The 18,207-nt window shown below is 37.5% G+C and overlaps 1 protein-coding gene across 2 annotated transcripts in view; it reads right to left on the bottom strand.

Annotated features, from left to right (window-relative positions):
• NEDD4 (neural precursor cell expressed, developmentally down-regulated 4, E3 ubiquitin protein ligase) overlaps nt 1-18,207 on the bottom strand; it is a 168,644-nt gene that overhangs the window by 137,317 nt on the left and 13,120 nt on the right. For both annotated transcript variants that reach the window (XM_025390430.1, XM_025390431.1), the window contains exon 2: nt 5,503-5,576. In XM_025390430.1, the coding sequence (XP_025246215.1) occupies nt 5,503-5,576 (74 nt within the window). The remainder of the gene's footprint in view (nt 1-5,502; nt 5,577-18,207) is intronic.

The raw sequence follows: 18,207 nt of genomic DNA on the forward strand, positions 1-18,207 counted from the left end.
AGGCACAGTGTAAACATCTATGTCCAAATTCCTAGAGTCTCATCAGGGCAGGGCTAGAGTTTACAGCCACTCTCATGTGAGAGACTTCAAGACAGAAAAGTTAGAAAAAATCAGAAAAAAAACAACAACAACAACAGCAGCTTTGCAAGACCCTGTAGCAGAGGACCCAGTTAAACAATGCAGGAACTTCTGAACCACAGAAACTGTGAGATAATAAATGTACGTTCTTTTAAGCAACCAAATTTGTGGTATTATTATTATTATTGTTGTTGTTGTTATTATTATTATTTGAGACAGAGTCTCACTCTGTTACCCAAGCTGGAGTGCAGTGGCGCCATCTTGCCTCACTGTAACCTCCACCTCCCGGGTTCATATCATTCTCCTGCCTCAGTCTCCCGAGTAGCTGGGACTACAGGGGCTGACCACCACCACGCCCGAATAATTTTTTGTATTTTTAGTAGAGAAGGGGTTTCACCATGTTAGCCAGGATGGTCTCGATCTCCTGACCTTGTGATCCGCCTGCCTCAGCCTCCCAAAGTGCTGGGATTACAGGCATAAGCCACCGCGCCCGGCCAGTTTGTGGTAATATTATTATGCAGCAATATACAGCCCATATGTGGTCTACGCTAGCAAATGTACCATGTACACTTGAAAAGAAAGTTGTTAGAAATAGTGTTCTTTAGGTCAAAGTTGTTCATAATATTGTTCAAATTTATGTTTTTGATTTTTTTATTTGTTTTATCAACTGCTGAAAGAGAAGTGTCAATGCCTCCAACTATGATGGTGGGAGTTTTAAAAATTTCCCCTTTAATTCCGTCAAATTTTGATTTATATTTTTCTAAGTTATTTTAGCAGGCACACATACATTTATGATTGTTATATATTCTTGATTGACTTTATTCTTTATCATCACGAAATGTTTGAAAATGTTTGTGTTTAAATCTATTCTACCAGATACTAATATATCCACTTCAGTCTTTTTATGCTTACTGTTTGCATGGCATATATTTTTGCTTCCACTTTCTTTCAACTTAGCTATGTCTTTATATTTTAAGTGCATCTCATAAGACAGTATATAGTTGGGTCTTGTTTTTTAATTTATCCTAACAACCTCTGTCTCATATTTATTTTAATCCATTAATGTTCCATGTAATTATTGATATGATTGGATTTAGGTCTACCAGGTTTATTGTTTGTTTTCCATTGTTCCTGCCCTTTACATTGTTTTTTTGTTTTTGAGATGGAGTTTCACTCTTGTCACCTAGGCTGAAGTGCAGTGGCATAATCTTGGTTCACTGCAACCTCCACCTCCCGGGTTCAAGCAATTCTCCTGCCTCAGCCTCCTGAGTGGCTGGGATTAAGATGCCCGCCACCACACCCAGCTAATTTTTGTATTTTTAGTAGAGACAGGGTTTCACCATGTTGCCCAGGCTACTCTCGAACTCCTGACCTCAGGTGATCCACCTGCCTTAGCCTCCCAAAGTGTTGGGATTACAAACGTGAGCCACTGCACCCGGCCCTTTTACTTTTTTTGATCATTTGTTCCTCCTTTTCTGACTTTTTTTTTTTTTTTTAATGGTTTAGTTATTTTGCCCAGGCTGGAGTGCAATGGTGTGATCTTGGCTCATTGCAACCTCCGCCTCCTGGCTTCCACTGATTCTCCTGCCTCAGCCTCCTCAGTACCTCAGATTACAGGCATGGGCCACCACACCCAGCTAATTTTGTGTCTTAGTATAGATGGGATTTCACCATGTTGGCCAGGCTGGTCTCAAACTCCTGTCCTCAGGTGATCCACCCGCCTCAGCCTCCCAAAGTGCTAGGATTACAGGTGTGAGCTACTACAACTGGCCTCGTTTACTTTTTTTGATCATTTGTTTCTCCTTTTCTGGCATTTTTTTTTTTTTCTTTTTTTTGGAGACAGGGTCTTACTCTGTTACCTAGGCTGGAGTACAGTGGCAAAAAATTACAGCTCATTGGAGCCTTGACGTCCTGGGCTCCAGTGATCCTCCAACCTCAGCCTCCTTTGTAGCTGGGACCACAGGTGCATACAAACACACCTGGCTAATTTTTTGACTTTCTGTAGTGACAGGGTCCCACTTTGTTGCCCAGGCTGGTCTTGAACCCCTGGACTTAAGTTCCTGGCTTTTTGTTTATTTAGTAATTTCAACAACTTCATTTTAAAACTTCTACTGTTTTTTATCTATAATTTTTTGCACTATTTTTTATTGGTTTCTCTGGATATTACACTACACATCATTAATCTTTTATTCAACTTATACTTAGTATTATACCATTCTACCACATAGGTCCATAATTTACACCTGCTCCATCCTTTATGTCACAGTTGTTATATGTATTCCATCAGCAATATAAATCCTGCAAAACAATGTTTTAGGTTGTGATTTCAATAGGCATATGTTTTATTTTAAAAAGATATGATGATAAAAGGAAAACATGTTTTGTATATTCTCAGATATTTACCATTTTTGATGCTCTTTATTCCTTTCTGAGGACCTGAGTGTCTATCTGGTTTCAATTTTCTTCAGCGGAAAGGACTTTCTTTAAGATATCTTACAGGGCAGGTCTGCCAGTGATGAATTCTCTAGTTGTCTTTTTTTTGGAAAATGTTATTTTCTCATCTTCCTTAAAGGATATTTTCACTGAATATAAAATTATGGATTGATGGTTGTTATTTTATTGTTCCATTTTCTCCTGGTCTCTATCGTTTTGGGTAGGAAGTCAGTAATTAATTGACTTGTAGTTCCCCCATATATAAAGGGTCATATTTTTCTCTTTTTGTCAAGATTTTTCTCTTTATACCTGGCTTTCAACAGTTTGACTATTACGCACCTCATTGTGTTCTTAGTGTTTATTATCCTGCTTGGCGTTTTTCAATACTATATGAATTTAATCAAATTTGGAAAAAAAAACTTGGCCAATATTTCTCCAAAAACTATTCTGCCTTCTTCATTCCCGTCCCCTTTCTGTGTTAGACTGTAAGATATTATATAACGATATCCACGTTAGACTTTTATATATTATCTAACAAATCCCCAAAGCTGTGTTTTTTTGTTTTTTGTTTTTACCTCCAATGTTTGTCTCTCTTGTCTCTCTCATCCTCCAACTGGGTAACGATTTCTACTGATCTATCTTTAAGTTCAGTTCATCTTTCCTCTTCTCCATTTGGCTGATAAATCTACCCAACAATTTTAATTTCAAATGCTGTTTTTTCACTCTTGGAATTTTCTTTTGTTTATGATTTCCATTTCATTTCATATTTTTAAAATTTATTGTGGGCATATTTTCTCTACTGACAATGCCTTCCATTTTCCTGGTTCTTTTAGATAAGTAATTTTGCATTATATTCTGGACACATATTATAAATGGTTTTTTTGGGTTTTTTTGTTTTGTTTTGTTTTTTGAGACGGAGTCTCGCTGCTGCCCAGGCTGGAGTGCTGTGGCGCGATCTTGGCTCACTGCAAGCCATTCTCCTGCCTCAGCCTCCTGAGTAGCTGGGACTACAGGTGCCTGCCACCTCGCCCGGCTAATTTTTTGTATTTTTAGTAGAGACGGGGTTTCACCGTGTTAGCCAGGATGGTCTCGATCTCCTGACCTCGTGATCTGCCCGCCTCAGCCTCCCAAAGTGCTGGGATTACAGGCGTAAGCCACTGTGCCTGGCCGACATATATTATAAATGTTAAGTTTTGGAGACTGAATTTTGCTGCTGCTGCTGTGTGTGCGTGTGTGTGTGTGTGTATGTCTCTGCTTATCATTCTATGGTTTGGATATTTGTACCCTCCAAACTGCATGTTGAAATTTGATTTCCAATGTGGGAATATTGAAAGATGGGTCTCAGTTGGAGGTATTTGGGTCATGGGAGCAAATCCCTCCTGAATAGATGAATGTCCTCCCTCGGGAGTGAGTGAGTTCTCATTCTATTTGTTCCTCTCTATTTGTCAAAAAGAGGCTGGCACACCTCCCTCTTGCTTCCTCTCTTGCCATGTGATTTCTTTGCCTATGCTAGGTCTCCCTCCCCTTTTTGTCATGACTTGAATCAGCCTGAGGCCCTCACTAGATGCAAAGGCCCAGTCTTGAACTTTCCACATACCAAATCAACCACTTTTCTTTACAAAATACACGGTCTTAGGAATTCTGTTATAGCAACACTAAACAGATTAAGACTATCATGCAATTAATCATCTTGTTCCAACAAGAGCCACAAATCCTGTTTTTGTTTGTTTTTTGAGACACGGCCTCACTTTGTCACCCAGGCTGGAGTGCGTTGGCACAATCTTGGCTCACTGCAGACTCAATCACCCAGGCTCAAGCAATGCTCCTGACTCAGTCCCCCATGTAGCCAGGAGTATAGGCATGTGCCAGCATGCCCAGGTGATTTTTTGTATTTTTTGTAGAGATGGAGTTTCACCATATTTCCCAGGTTGGTCTCAAACTCCTGAGTTCAAGCAATCTGTCTGCCTCAGTCTCCCAAACCCCGTTTCTTAGGCAGTAACTCTGATTTCTCTTCAGATCTTTTGTCTTCAGTTGAGTTGCTGAGCTCTTCAGCTCTCTCCCTTCCAGAATCCTTACCATTGCCATGTTTTCTTCAGATTCAGAGATTCAGTAAATCAACAACTGGAAATATTATTCTACTTCCCACAACAACTTACCAATACTATTTGGTACATACGTATGTATGTATGTATGTATGTATGTATGTATGTATGTACGTACGTACGTATATATTTTTGTTTTTGAGACAGAGGCACACTCTGTTGCCCAGGCTGGAGTGCAGTGGCACAATCTCGGCTCACTGCAACCTCCGCCTCCTGGGTTCAAGCGATTTCTGGATAATTTTTTTATTTTTAGTACAGACAGGGTTTCACCATGTTGGTCAGGCTGGTCTCAAACTCCTGACCCTCGACTGATCCGCCTGCCTCAGCCTCCCAAAGTGCTAGGATTACAGGTGTGAGCCACCATGCCCAGCCTGATTTGATTTTTAATTGAACCAAAGTTTGGATTCTGCTACTTTCCTGGGCCATGAAGACTACAATTTTTCCAGGTTCTGATTCTACCTGCCCTCAGACCAACTCATAGTATCAGGAACTCACTCAGTACAATTCCCTTCTTCCAAACATGAACTCCCCACCAGAATCTGCCTGCTCTGTTCACTCTCCACTGCCTTCAAGTTGCTGCTTTTTGTATTAAGTCCAGAGTTTATGGTTGTTACCTGCTAAAGGATTAGTCTGTTAGAATTTTACAAATTTCCAGAACCAGAGTTCAATAATGTATCTTGTGACTATTGCTATCATTCGTACTTCTGCCTAATTTCACAAATTTTGTAATTCAGACACCAAGAGATTTAGTAAACCACCAACTGGTAATATTATTATTATACTTTCCACAACAATTTACTAATACTATTTGATTTTTAATTTAACCAAAGTTTGGAAAAAATTAACAAATACAAAGTTCTAAAATTATAATCCAAATTGATATACTTACCTAGCTCCCAATATATCCTTCTTGGCAAGGCCTATTCCAGCTATAACTTTTACTCTCACGATTCGTGAATTTTCCTAAAATACAGAAATTTAGATTTCATTTTCATACACTTATAAGTTAACTAAGATACAATATTTTAAAAAATATATATCAATAATTAGGATATTAAAATTAATTGAAGAATTTTTCAATAATTTTACTAAAAGTTACATAGGAAAAAAAGAAAATTATTCATAGATGACCTGATTATTTACAAAGATAAGCAAAAATTTGAGTCAACTTATTACATTGAATAAGAATTTATTACTGCACTCAAGAAAATCTAAACCCAAAGTATTGCAACTAATATGAATTTCTAATTATTGCTATATACATACACAAAATCGAAAGTTCATAACCATTTGGCTTTTGGGGTTTTTTTGAGACAGAGTCTCACTCTATTACCCAGCCTGGAGTGCAGTGGTGTGATCCTGGCTCACTGCAACCTCCGCCTCCCGGGTTCAAGCAATTCTCATGCCTCAGCCTTCTGAGTAGCTGAGATTATAGGTATGCGCCACCATGCCCAGATAATTTTTCTATTTTTAGTAGAGACAAGGTTTTACCATTGGCTGCACTGGTCTTGAACTCCTGACCTCAGGTGATCTGCCTGCCTCAGCCTCCTAAAATGTTGGGATTACAGGTGTGAGACACTGTACCCAGCCCATAATCATTTGTAATAACTACTTAGAAAAGGTTATTTTTAAAATCCCATTCAACAGACAACACAGTATATAATAATGTGTGGGTACTGTAAAGTATCAAATATTAAATATCTTTGATATGATGGCATGGAGGTTTTATAAAGAGTGTCTTAGATTTAAGAGACACATAGTGAAGTGTTTAGGGATACAGTATCATAAATCTTGCAACTTACTTTCAAATAACTTAGCAAATAAAAAATTTAACATAACTAGGCTGTGTGTGCGTATGTGTGCGTATACAAATAAAGGGGAATGAGCAAAATATTACCAATTTGTGGATCTAGTTCTTGGGTATACAGGTGTATACTGTACTACTTATACTACTCTTTTAACTGTTCTGTAGGTTTGAAATTATTCAAAATAAAAAGTTAAGAAAATATAAAACATTATGCATTTTTTTAATTCACAAGTTACAAAACTGTTAGAACAGAAATAAAATTAATAAGAAATATAAAAAAACCTTCATAGATAACATTATAAAATATTGCCAGTTACGCTGGCACACACCTATAATCATAGCACTTTGGGAGGCCAACATGAGAGAATCGTTTAAGCCCAGGAGTTCAAGACCAGCCTAGGCAATATAACAAGACCCCATCCCTCCAAAATATAAGCCAGGCATGATAGCTTGTATCTGTAATCCCAGCTACTAGGGAGGTTGAGGCAGGAGGATTGCCTGAATTTGAGATTACAGTGAGCTATGAACACCACTGCACTCCAGTCCGGGTGACAGAGCAAGACCTTATTTTAAAAATGTATAAAACATCGAAGAACGTAAAAAAGACTTCAATAAATGGAGAAATCCACTATGTTTATGTGTGAAAATATTTAATATTATCTTTTTTCTCCAAAGTAGTCTATAAATTTAATACAATTCCCACTCTCCCTTCAAATTTTTTCATGGATCTTTACAAATAATTCCAAAATTCATAGAGAGGAGTAAAAATGAGTAAAGAAGTAAACAATAACATTCAATCACTATCTTGTACTAATATATAAAACCAAATTCCAGATAAAGTCTAAAAGTGAAAATAAAAATTTTTTTAAAGTTAATTTAAAATTTTGCAATAGTTCTATAGCATCTGGAAATATTTTAAAAATACAACCCTAATGGCAAAAATTATTCAATTCCACAAATATACCTTTAGTATGAGAAAAAATATCATGTGCAAAACAAAAAAAAAAGGGGATATTTTAGATACTTCTTCCTGTAGACATATCTAAAATATCTACAGCATAGAAGTATCTAAAATATACATCATTGAGACAAATGATAATTATCCAGAGTATGTGAATAATTCCTAAAAATCAATATGTAAAATATAATTAACCTAATACAAGATACCATATAGAATGGCTAAGATAAATACATGAAAAGATAATCTCACCAGTCAGCAGAAAGAACTCTAATGTACTGTTGGTGGGAGTGTAAATTGATGGATCATTCTAAAGAGATGCTTGACCTGCTTACTAAAGTTCTAAAACAAAAACCCAGGAACTCTATTTTTAGATGCTTCCCTAGATAAATGTACATCTATGTATACAAGGACTTAAGTACAACAGTATTTACAGGAGCATTTTTTAAGATCAACAGATATGGAGGAGGAGCCAGAGCAAGATGGCTCATTAGAACTCTCCAGTGACAGTCCCCACCAAGGAACATCAAATTAAACAATTATTCAAACAAGAAAGCATCTGCATAAGAACCAAAAATCAGGTGACCAATCACAGTACCTAGTTTTAACATCGTATGAAGGAAAGAGGCACTGAAGAGGGTAGGAAAGACAGTCTTGAATTGCTTACACCACCCCTCCTACATCCCCTGGCAGTGCAGTGTGGTGGCTGAGAGAGAATCTATGCCTTCGCAAGAGAAAGAGCAAAGTGACTGTAGGACTTTGCATTGGAACTCAGTGCTGCCCTGTCGCAATGGAAGGCAAAACAGGGCAGAAGTCAACTGGCACCCATGGAGGGAGTATTTAGACCAACCTCAGCCAGAGGGGAATCATCCATCCCAGCAACAGCTAAGTTTGGGCAAGCCTTGCCCCTGTAGGCTAAAGCACTCCGAGATCCTAAATAAACTTAAAAGGCAGTCTAGACCACAAGGACTGCAGTCCCTGAGCAAGTCCTGGTACTGTGCTGGGCTTGGAGTCAGCAGACTTGGGATGCACACGAACCAGTGAGACACCAGACAAGGCGGCCAAGGGTGTGCTTGTGTCACCCCTCCTCCAACTTCAGACAGCACAGTTCGTAGCTCCAGGAGGAGAGATAAGGGTAGAGGAGACTATGTTCTCCAACTTGGATACCAGCACAGCCACAGTAAAATAAAGCAGCAACCAGAGTCCTGAAGCCCCCATTCTAAGTCATAACTCCCAGACATTTCTAGACCCATCCTGGGCCAGAAGGGAAAGTGCCACCCTGAAGGACAGGACCCAGTCCTGCCAGATTTCACTACCTGCTGACTAAAGAGCACTTGGGCCTTGAATAAACATCAGGGGGAGCCAGGCAGCCGTTGCCACAGGCCTTGGGCAAGACTCAGTATTATGCTGACTTCGGGTGTGATCCAACACATGCCCAGCTGTGGCGGCCACAGGGAAAGACTCCTGCTTAAGGAAAGCAGAGGGAAAAGTAAAAAAAAAGACTGTCTTGCAACATGGGTACCAGCTCAGTCACAGTAAAATAAAGCACCAATCAGACTCCTAAAGTCACTGATTCCTGGCCTTAGACCCACTCTGGGCCAGAAGGAAACCCACTGCCCTAAAGGGAGAGACCCAGGCGTGGCAGGACTCACCATCTACTGATTAAAGAGACCTTGGGCTCTTAATAAATATCAGCAGTAGCCAGACTGTAGTAGCCACAGGTCTGGGGCAGTGGTGGCCATGGGCAGAGACTCTGTCTGCTTGAGAAAATCAAAGGGAAGAATAAAAAGGACTTTGTCTTGCAACCTGGGTACCATGACAGCCCCAGTGAAATAAAGCACCAAGCAGATTCCTAAAGTCTCTAATCCCAGGCCCCAACTCCTAGACAGCATGTCTAGACCCACCGCGGGCCAGAAGGGAACCTACTGCACTGAAGAGAAAGACCCAGCCCTGGCAAATTCGTCTCCTGCTGACTGAAGAGCCCTTGGGTCTTAAATAAACACAAGCAGTAGCCAGGAAATAGTCACCACAAGCCTTACGCAAAATCCGGTACTGTGTTGGCTTCAGGTATGACCCAAGGCCACAGTCCCAGTGACGGTGGCCACAGGATTGTGTCACCCTTCTGCCAACTCCAGGCAGCTCAGAACGGAGAGAGAGACTCCAACTGGTTGGCGGAAAGTAAGAGAGGAGAACAAGAGTCTCTGCCTGGTAATCCAGGGAATTCTCCCAGATCTAACCAAGAGCAGCAAGTTGGTGCCTCTATGAGACTACAAGAGTCGCATCACTACTAGGCTTGGGGTACCCCCTAATATGCTCACATATGGCTTCAGTGACCAAAGACTTAGATCACAAGATTTAATTCCCTTTGAATACTTGCAAAGCCTTCTCAAGAAGGATGGGTACAAACCAGCCCAGACTGTGAAGATCAGCATAAATACCTAACTCTTTAATGTTCAGACAATAATGAGCATCCACATCATCCAGGATAACACGATCTCACCAAACAAACTAAATAGGGCACCAGTGACCAATTCCAGAGGGACAGAGATATGTGAACTCTAAGATAAATCAAAATAGCAGTTTTGAGGAAGTTCAATGAAATACAAGAAAACACAAAGAAGGATCTCAGGATCCTATCAGATAAATTTAACAGAGATTAAAAACCTCTTTGATTCTTATAAAGAATCAAGCAGAATTCTGGAGCTGAAAAAATTAATTGGCAAACTGAAAAATGCATCAGAATCTCTCAGTGGCAGAACTGATCACACAGAAGAAAGAATTAGTGAGCTTGAAGACAGGTTATTTGAAAATACACAGTTGGAGGAGTAAAAATAAAGAATAAAAGTAACAAAGCATGCCTACAGGATCTAGAAAATAACCCCAAAAGGGCAAAGTTAAGAGTTACTGGGCCCGGCATTGTGGCTCATGCCTGTAATCCCAGCACTTTGGGAGGCCGAGGCGAGTGGATCTCTTGAGGTCAGGAGATTGAAACTAGTCTGGGCAACATGGTGAAACCCCGTCTCCACTGAAAACACAAAAATTAGCCAGGCGTGGCAGCGCGCACCTGTAATCCCAGCTACTCAGGAGGCTGAGGCAGGAGAAATGTTTGAATCTGGGAGGCAGAGGCTGTGGTCAGCGAAGATCACGCCACTGCACTCCAGCCTGGGCAACAGGGTGAGACTCTGTCTCAAAAAAAGAAAAAAAAGAGTTATTAGCTTTAAAGAGGAGGTAGCAAGAGAGATTGGGGTAGAAAGTTTATTCAGAGAAATAATAACAGAAAACTTTCTAAGCCTAGAGAAAGATATCAATATTCAGGCACAGGAAGGTTATTGAATATCAAGCAGATTTAACCCAAAGAAGACTACCTTAAGATATTTAGTAACCAAACTCCCAAAGGCCAGAGATGAAGAATGGATCTTAGAAGCACCAAGAGAAAATTAAAAAACAAAACAAAACAAAAAACAAAGGAGCTCCAATACGTCTGGCAGCAGGTTTCTGAGTGGACACCTAATAGCCCAGGAGACAGTGGCATGATTTATTTAAAGTGCTGAAGGAAAAAATTTTTATTCTAGAATAGTATATCCGGTGAAAATACCCTTCAAACATAAAGGAGAAATAAAGACTTTCCTGGACAAACAAAAGCTGAGGGATTTAATCAACATAAAGACCTATCCTTCAAGAAACGCTATAAGGGTGTCCTACAGTCTGAAAGAAAAGGATGTTAATAAGCAGTAAGAAATCATCTGAAGGTGCAAAGTTCACAGGTAACAGTAAGTACACAGACAAATACAGAATATTATAACACTGTAATTGTGGTATATAAACTACTCATATCTTGAGCAGAAAGATTAAAAGATGAATCTATCAAAAATAATAACTACAACAATTGTTAAAGACACAGACAATATAAGAAGATACAAATAGAAACAAGAAAAAGTTAAAAAGCAAGAGGGATAAAGTGTAGCGTTTTTATCAGTTTTCTCTTTTCCTGTTTGTTTTTGCAATCAAATTGTCATCAGTTTAAAATAATGCATTGTAATATGTTAACTGCAACCGTCATGTAACATCAAGTTAAAAAACCTACAACCGACATATAAAATAGATAAACCAAGAATTTAAAGCACACCACTAAAGAAAACACTTTCACAAAAAGGACCACAAAATAACCAGAAAACAAATTAAAAATGGCAGAAGTCCTTACTTATCAATAATAACAATGAATGTAAGTGAACTAAACTCTCCAATCAAAATTATAGAGTGGTTGAATGGATTAAAAAAACAGTACCCAACAATCTGTTGCATACAAGAAACACACTTCACCTATAAAGACACACATAGGCTGAAAATAAAAGGACAGAGAAAATATTCCATGTCAATGGAAACCAAAAAGAGCAGGAATAGCTGTATCAGATCAAATAGATTTCAATACAAAAACTAAAAAAAAGAGACAAAAAAGGTTATTACACAATGATAAAGGGATCATTTCACCAAGAAGATATAACAATTATAAATACATATGCATCCAACACTGAAATACCCAGTTATATAAAGCAAATATTGTTAAAGTCAAAGAATGAGCTAGATTTCAATATAGTAATAGTTGGAAATTTCAACATCCCACTTTCGGCACTGGATAGATCATTCAGACAGACAATCAACAAAGAAATGTTGGACTTAATCTGCACTGTAAACCAAATGGACCTAATAGATATTTACAGAACATTTCATCCAATGGCTGCATAATACATATTCTTCTCCTTGGCATATGGATCATTCTCAAGGATAAACCATATGTTAGCCACAAAACAAGTCTTTAAAAACTCAGCTAGGCACAATGGTTCATTCCTGTAATTCCAACGCTTTGGGACGCCGAGATGGGCAGACTTCTTGGGCCCAGGAGTTTGAAACCAGCCTGGGCAACATAGTCAGACCCTATCTCTTGAAAGCAAACAAAAAAACAAAAAAACAGGCAGAGTGGTACTCCCAGCTCATCAGGGGGTTGAGGTGGGAGGATCACTTGAGCCCAAGAGTTGAGGCTGCAGGGAGCCATGACTGTGCCACTGCGGTCCAGCCTGTTCAACAGAGTAGCCCTGTCTTGAAAACGAAAAAAAAAATTTTTAAATTAAGATCTTAAAAGTATCTTCTCTGACTACAATGGAATAAAATTACAAATCAAAAACAAGAGGAACTTGGAAATAATACAAACAAATGGAAATTAAACAGTATGCTTCTGAATGATCAGCGGATCAATGAAAAAATTAGGAAGGATATTAAATAATTTCTTGAAACAAATAATAATGGAAACACAACATAGCAAATCTATGGAATACAGCAAAAGCAGTACTAAAAGAGACGTTTATAGCTGTAAGTTCCTACATGAAAAGGTAGAAAAACTTTAAAAAAAAAATAACCTAGCAATGCATCTTAAAGAACTAGAAAAGCAAGAGCAAACTAACTCCAAAATTAGTAGAAGAAATAATAAAGATCAGAGCAGAAATAAATGAAATTGAAACAAAGAAAATAATACAAAAGATCAACAAAAATGAAATGCTGGTGTTTTGAAAAGATAAACAAAATAGACAAAACTTTTTAACTAGACTAAGGAAAGAAGGCCCAAATGAATAAAATCACAGATGAAAAAGGAGACATTATAACTGATACCACAGAAATTCAAAGAATCATTAGAGACTACCGCGAACAACTATATGCCAATAAACTGGAAAACCTAAAGGAAATGGATAAATTTCTATACACATACAACCTTCCAAGAATGAACCACGAAGAAATCCAAAACATAAAAAGACCAGTAACAACGAGGTTGAAGCTGTAGTAAAGTCTCCCAGAAAAGAGAAGCCTAGGACTTGATGGCTTCACTGCCAAACTCTACCAAATATTTAAAGAATTAATACCAATCCTACTCAAACTATTTCAAAAAACAGAGGAGGAGGGAATACTTTCCATACTCATTCTATAAGGCCAATAATACTCTGATATCAAAACCAAAGATTCATTGAAAAAAGAAAACTACAGGCCAATATCTCTGATAAACATTGATGCAGAAATCCTTAATAAAATACTAGCAAATCAAATTTGACAACACATTGAAAAAAAATCATTCATCGTGACCAAGTGGGATTCATATCAGGGATGAAAGAATGGTTCAACATACACAAATCAAAGTGAAACATCATATCAACAGAATGGAGGACAAAACCCGTATGATCATTTTAACTGATGCTGAAAAAGCATTTGATAAATTTCAACATCCCTTAATGATTAAAAAAAAACACTTCAAAAACCTGACTATAGATGGAACATAGCTCAACACAATGAAAGCCATATATGACAGACCCACAGCTAATGCCATGGTAAATGGGGAGAAACTGAAAGCCTTTCATCTATGATCTGGAACAAGATTTTCATTTCATTTCTTCTTTTCTTTTCTTCTCATTTCATTTCTTTTTTTCATTTCATTGAGATAGAGTCTTGCTCTGTCACCCAGGCTGGAGTGCAGTGGCATGATCTCAGCTCACTGCAACCTCTGCCTCCGGGGTTCAAGCAATTCTCCTTCCTCAGCCTCCCGAGTAGCTGGGGCTACAGGTGTGCGCCACCACACCCGGGTAATTTTTGTAATTTTAGTAGAGTCAGGGTTTCACCATGTTAGCCAGGCTGGTCTCGAACTCCTGACCTCCGACAATCCACCCGCCTCGGCCTCCCAAAGTGCTGGGATTACAGGCGTATGCCACTGTGCCCGGCCGCCCACTTTTACCACTATTATTGAATATAGTACTGGAAGTCCTAGAGAAATCAGATAAGAGAAAGAAAGGGAAGCTAAATTAGGAAGACATCAAATTGTTCTTATTTGAGGATGATATGAACTTATATTTGGAAAACCTAAAGACTCCACCCAAAAGCTATTAGAACTGATAAACACATTCAGTAAAGTTGCAGGATACAAAATCAATATACAAAAAATCAGTAGCATTTATTTTTATTTAAGAAACAAGGTATTAAATTAGTAGCATTTTTATATGACAACAGTGAACAATCTGAAAAAGAAATCACGAATGGAATCCCATTTACAGTCACTATAAATAAAATTAAATACCTAGGAATAAACTTAACCAAAGAAGTGAGAAATCTCTACATTGAAAACTATAAAACACAGATGAAAGAAATAGAAGACAACACCAAAAAAAAAAAAAAAAGGGAAAAATATTCCATGTTCATGGATTGGAACAATCAATATTGTTAAAATGTCCATACTACCCAAAGCAATCTACAGATTAAATGCAATTCCTATCACAATACCAATGACATACTTCACAGAAACGGAAAAAAAAACATCCTAAAATATATGGAATCACAAAAGATCCAGAATAGCCAAAGTCATCCTGAGCAAAAAGAACAAAATGGAGTCAAATTAATTACTGGACTTCAAATTATACTACAGAGTTATAGTATCCAACACAACAAGGTACTGGCATAAAAACAGACATACAAACCAATGGAACAGAATAGAGAACCCACAAGTAAATCTATACATCTATAGTGAACTCCTTTTTGACAAAGGTGCCATGAACACACAACGGGGAAAGGACAGTCTCTTCAATAAATTATGGTGCTGGGAAAACTGGATATCCCTATGTAGAAGAATCAAACTAGACCCCTATCTCTTGTCATATAGAAAAATCAAATCAAAACATTGAGGAAACTCTCCAGAACACTGGTCTAGGCAAAAATCTCTTGAGTAATACTCAAAAGCACAGGCAACCAAAGCATAAATGGACAAATTGGATCACATCAACTTAAAAAGCTCCTGTAGAGCAAAGGCAACAATCAACAAAGTGAAGAAACAACCCGCAGAATGGGAGAAAATATTTGCAAACTATCCAACAAGAGACTAATCACCAGAAAATATATGAAGCTCAAACAACTCAATAGGAAAAACTCCAATAATCTGATTTTAAAATGGGCAGAAGATCTGAATAGATATTTCTCAAAAGAAGACATACAAATGGAAAACAAGTATTTGAAAAGGTGTTCAACATCACTGATCATCAGGGAAGTGCAAATCAAAACTACAATGAGATATCATCTTACCCCAGTTAAAATGGCTCTTATCCAAAAGATGAGCAATAACAAATGCTGGCAAGAATGTGGCAAAAGGGGTACCCTTATACTCTGTTGATGAGAATGTAGATTAGTAAAACCACTATGGAGAACACTATGGTGTTTCCTCAAAACACTAAAAATAGAACTATCATATGGTCCAGCAATCCCACTGCTATATACCCAAAGGAAATGAAACCAGTACATCGAAGAGATATCTGCACTCCCATGTGTATTGCAGCAGATCTGGAATCAGCCTGTATTCATCAACAGAGGAAAGGATAAAGAGAGTGTGGTACATACACTCACTGCTGTCCTATTCGGCCATAAAAAAGAATGAGATTCCATGATTTGCAACAACACAGAACTGGAAGACATTAAGTGAAATGAGCCAGGGAGACAAAAACAAACTTTGTATGTTCTCATGCATTTGTAAGAAGGGTAGTAGGACCCGGGGGAAGTGGATGGTTAACGAGTACAAAAATATAATTAGATACAATGAATAAGAGCTAGTATTTGATAGCACAATAGGGTGACTACAGTCAGCAATAATTTGTTGTATATTTTAGAATAACAGAGAATAATTAGAATGTTTGTAACACAAATAAATGATGAATGCTTTAAGTAATAGATAACTCATTTACCTTGATGTGGTTATTATACATAGAATGTCTGTATCAAAATATCTCATGTACCCCATCAACATATATACCTACTACGAGCCCACAAAATTTAAGCATTTTTTAAAATTTTGAAAGATCAACAAATATGAAATATTATAGCACAAGAGATAGCAAATTAACTGATTCTATTCTAAAATTATTTCATTGGCAAGTAGTAGCTTGTATGTCTTTCTCAGAAGAGGTCTGAGTAGGAGAAAATATACATATCATAGATTATTTATTTTAACCTTCTTCCTTCTAAAGGTTTACAAACACCCCTGTTCCAAGAGGTCTCACTAAGTAAGACAGTCATGCTGCAGAATGATATTTCAGCCAATGATGGACAGCATATATGATGGTGGTCCCATAATACACCACATTTTTACTTTACCTTTTCTATGTTTAGATATGTTTAGGCACACAATATTTACATTGTATTACTACTACATACAGTATTCAGTACAGTTATCATGCTGTAAAGGTTTGTAGACTAGGAAGAATAGGCTATATCACACAGCCTAGGTGTGTAGTAGGCTATACTTTCTACGTTTGTGTGACTACACTCTATGACATTTGCACAATGATGAAACTGCCTAATGACACATTTCTCAGAATGTATCCCTGTTGTTAAGCAATGCATGACTGTAAATTAAATATTCAACTAATTCCAAAACCCATATGGTAAATTAACACAACACACAAAAAAACTCTGACTGGAGATGCTAGAAAAAAATAACTTTCTTCCATCACCAAATAAAATTAAATATATAGCTGATCTTGCAAGAAAGAAGGGAAATCCTCAGGTATCAGAAATAAAGATGGAATTGAAAACCAGAGAGGAAAACATGTAAGCTGAAATTTCAGTTTTCTGAGGGGAAGGATTCCCAAAAATCGGAGACACTTACAGATTACCCTTTTTTTCTGGAAGGTCAATGAATAAATAGGCCAACTGAAATATTCCATTGGCCCTGATGGTCAAATTCTCACTATACCAGTTTACTGGGAAGTAACCAGACTACATTACATAGGTAGGAATCTCCAAAACTGGATCCTCCCGATTAAAAATCTCTTCTGTTATGACTTAATTAACAAGTACCATTTCTCTTGAAGTGACAACAGCAAATAATGTTACTTATCTTATTTTTTCTAAGTTCAGGTAGCAGTTATAATTTACATGACCATAACTGAGAAAAGAGATTATCATATATCTCTAAAAAGTTAATCCATATTTGTGGAACTTCTGATATTAAAAACCATCCATGTTAGCCTTTACTGAAACACTCCCCAGCCTCATGGGGAAAATGTAACAAGCATTAATCAAAAACAATTCCAGGGGAATTATAAATAACACAGCTGTCCCAGATACATTTAACTTTTAACCTTTCTCCTTGCATTTCCCACCACGAAAAACAGAACTAGTTATTTTAAATGCTAAGATTAATTGATAAGCTATACTGATTAAAAATTTCTCTCAAAATGAAGTGCCATTTATTTTAATATTTGCACTGATTTTAACTTCATTTTGTAATTTTATGCTAGAGAATTGTCTTTTCCATCACTTTCACGTGTTGACATTATAATCTCTCACATGTTTGAAAAGGAGGGAGAGCAGCATAAATGCTGCAACTAGAGAAAAATCTCTTCAATAATTTTAGAATTCTGATACTGAGTACTATTAACAGAAATCTGGATAGTACTTAAATAAATAAAAAAAGGAACAAAAGTTAAACACCCTTTCCATAATCAAAACAGGGACAAAATTATACCAGACCAAGGCTCTTCACTAAAGCTTAAACCTTCCCTTTTCCACTCATGAGTAAAGAGAACTTTATTGTTTTTCGAAAATAAAATAGAAAGTTGCAAATTATAGGCAAAGAGATGTGCCCTTTTTGAATGACAAGGAGAAACAAATTGGTAATGTGATGTAATGTGTTATCTATGCAGGCAGCGTTAATTAACAGGTAGCTTCCTAGGGTTGAGATTTTCTCCACAATTCATGAAGACATCTACTAACTGCTCTTCAATTTCCTGACAATGCAAAAAACAAACAAAACA

This window comes from Theropithecus gelada, chromosome 7a, assembly GCF_003255815.1.
Source record: "Theropithecus gelada isolate Dixy chromosome 7a, Tgel_1.0, whole genome shotgun sequence".
Lineage (NCBI taxonomy): Eukaryota > Metazoa > Chordata > Mammalia > Primates > Cercopithecidae > Theropithecus > Theropithecus gelada.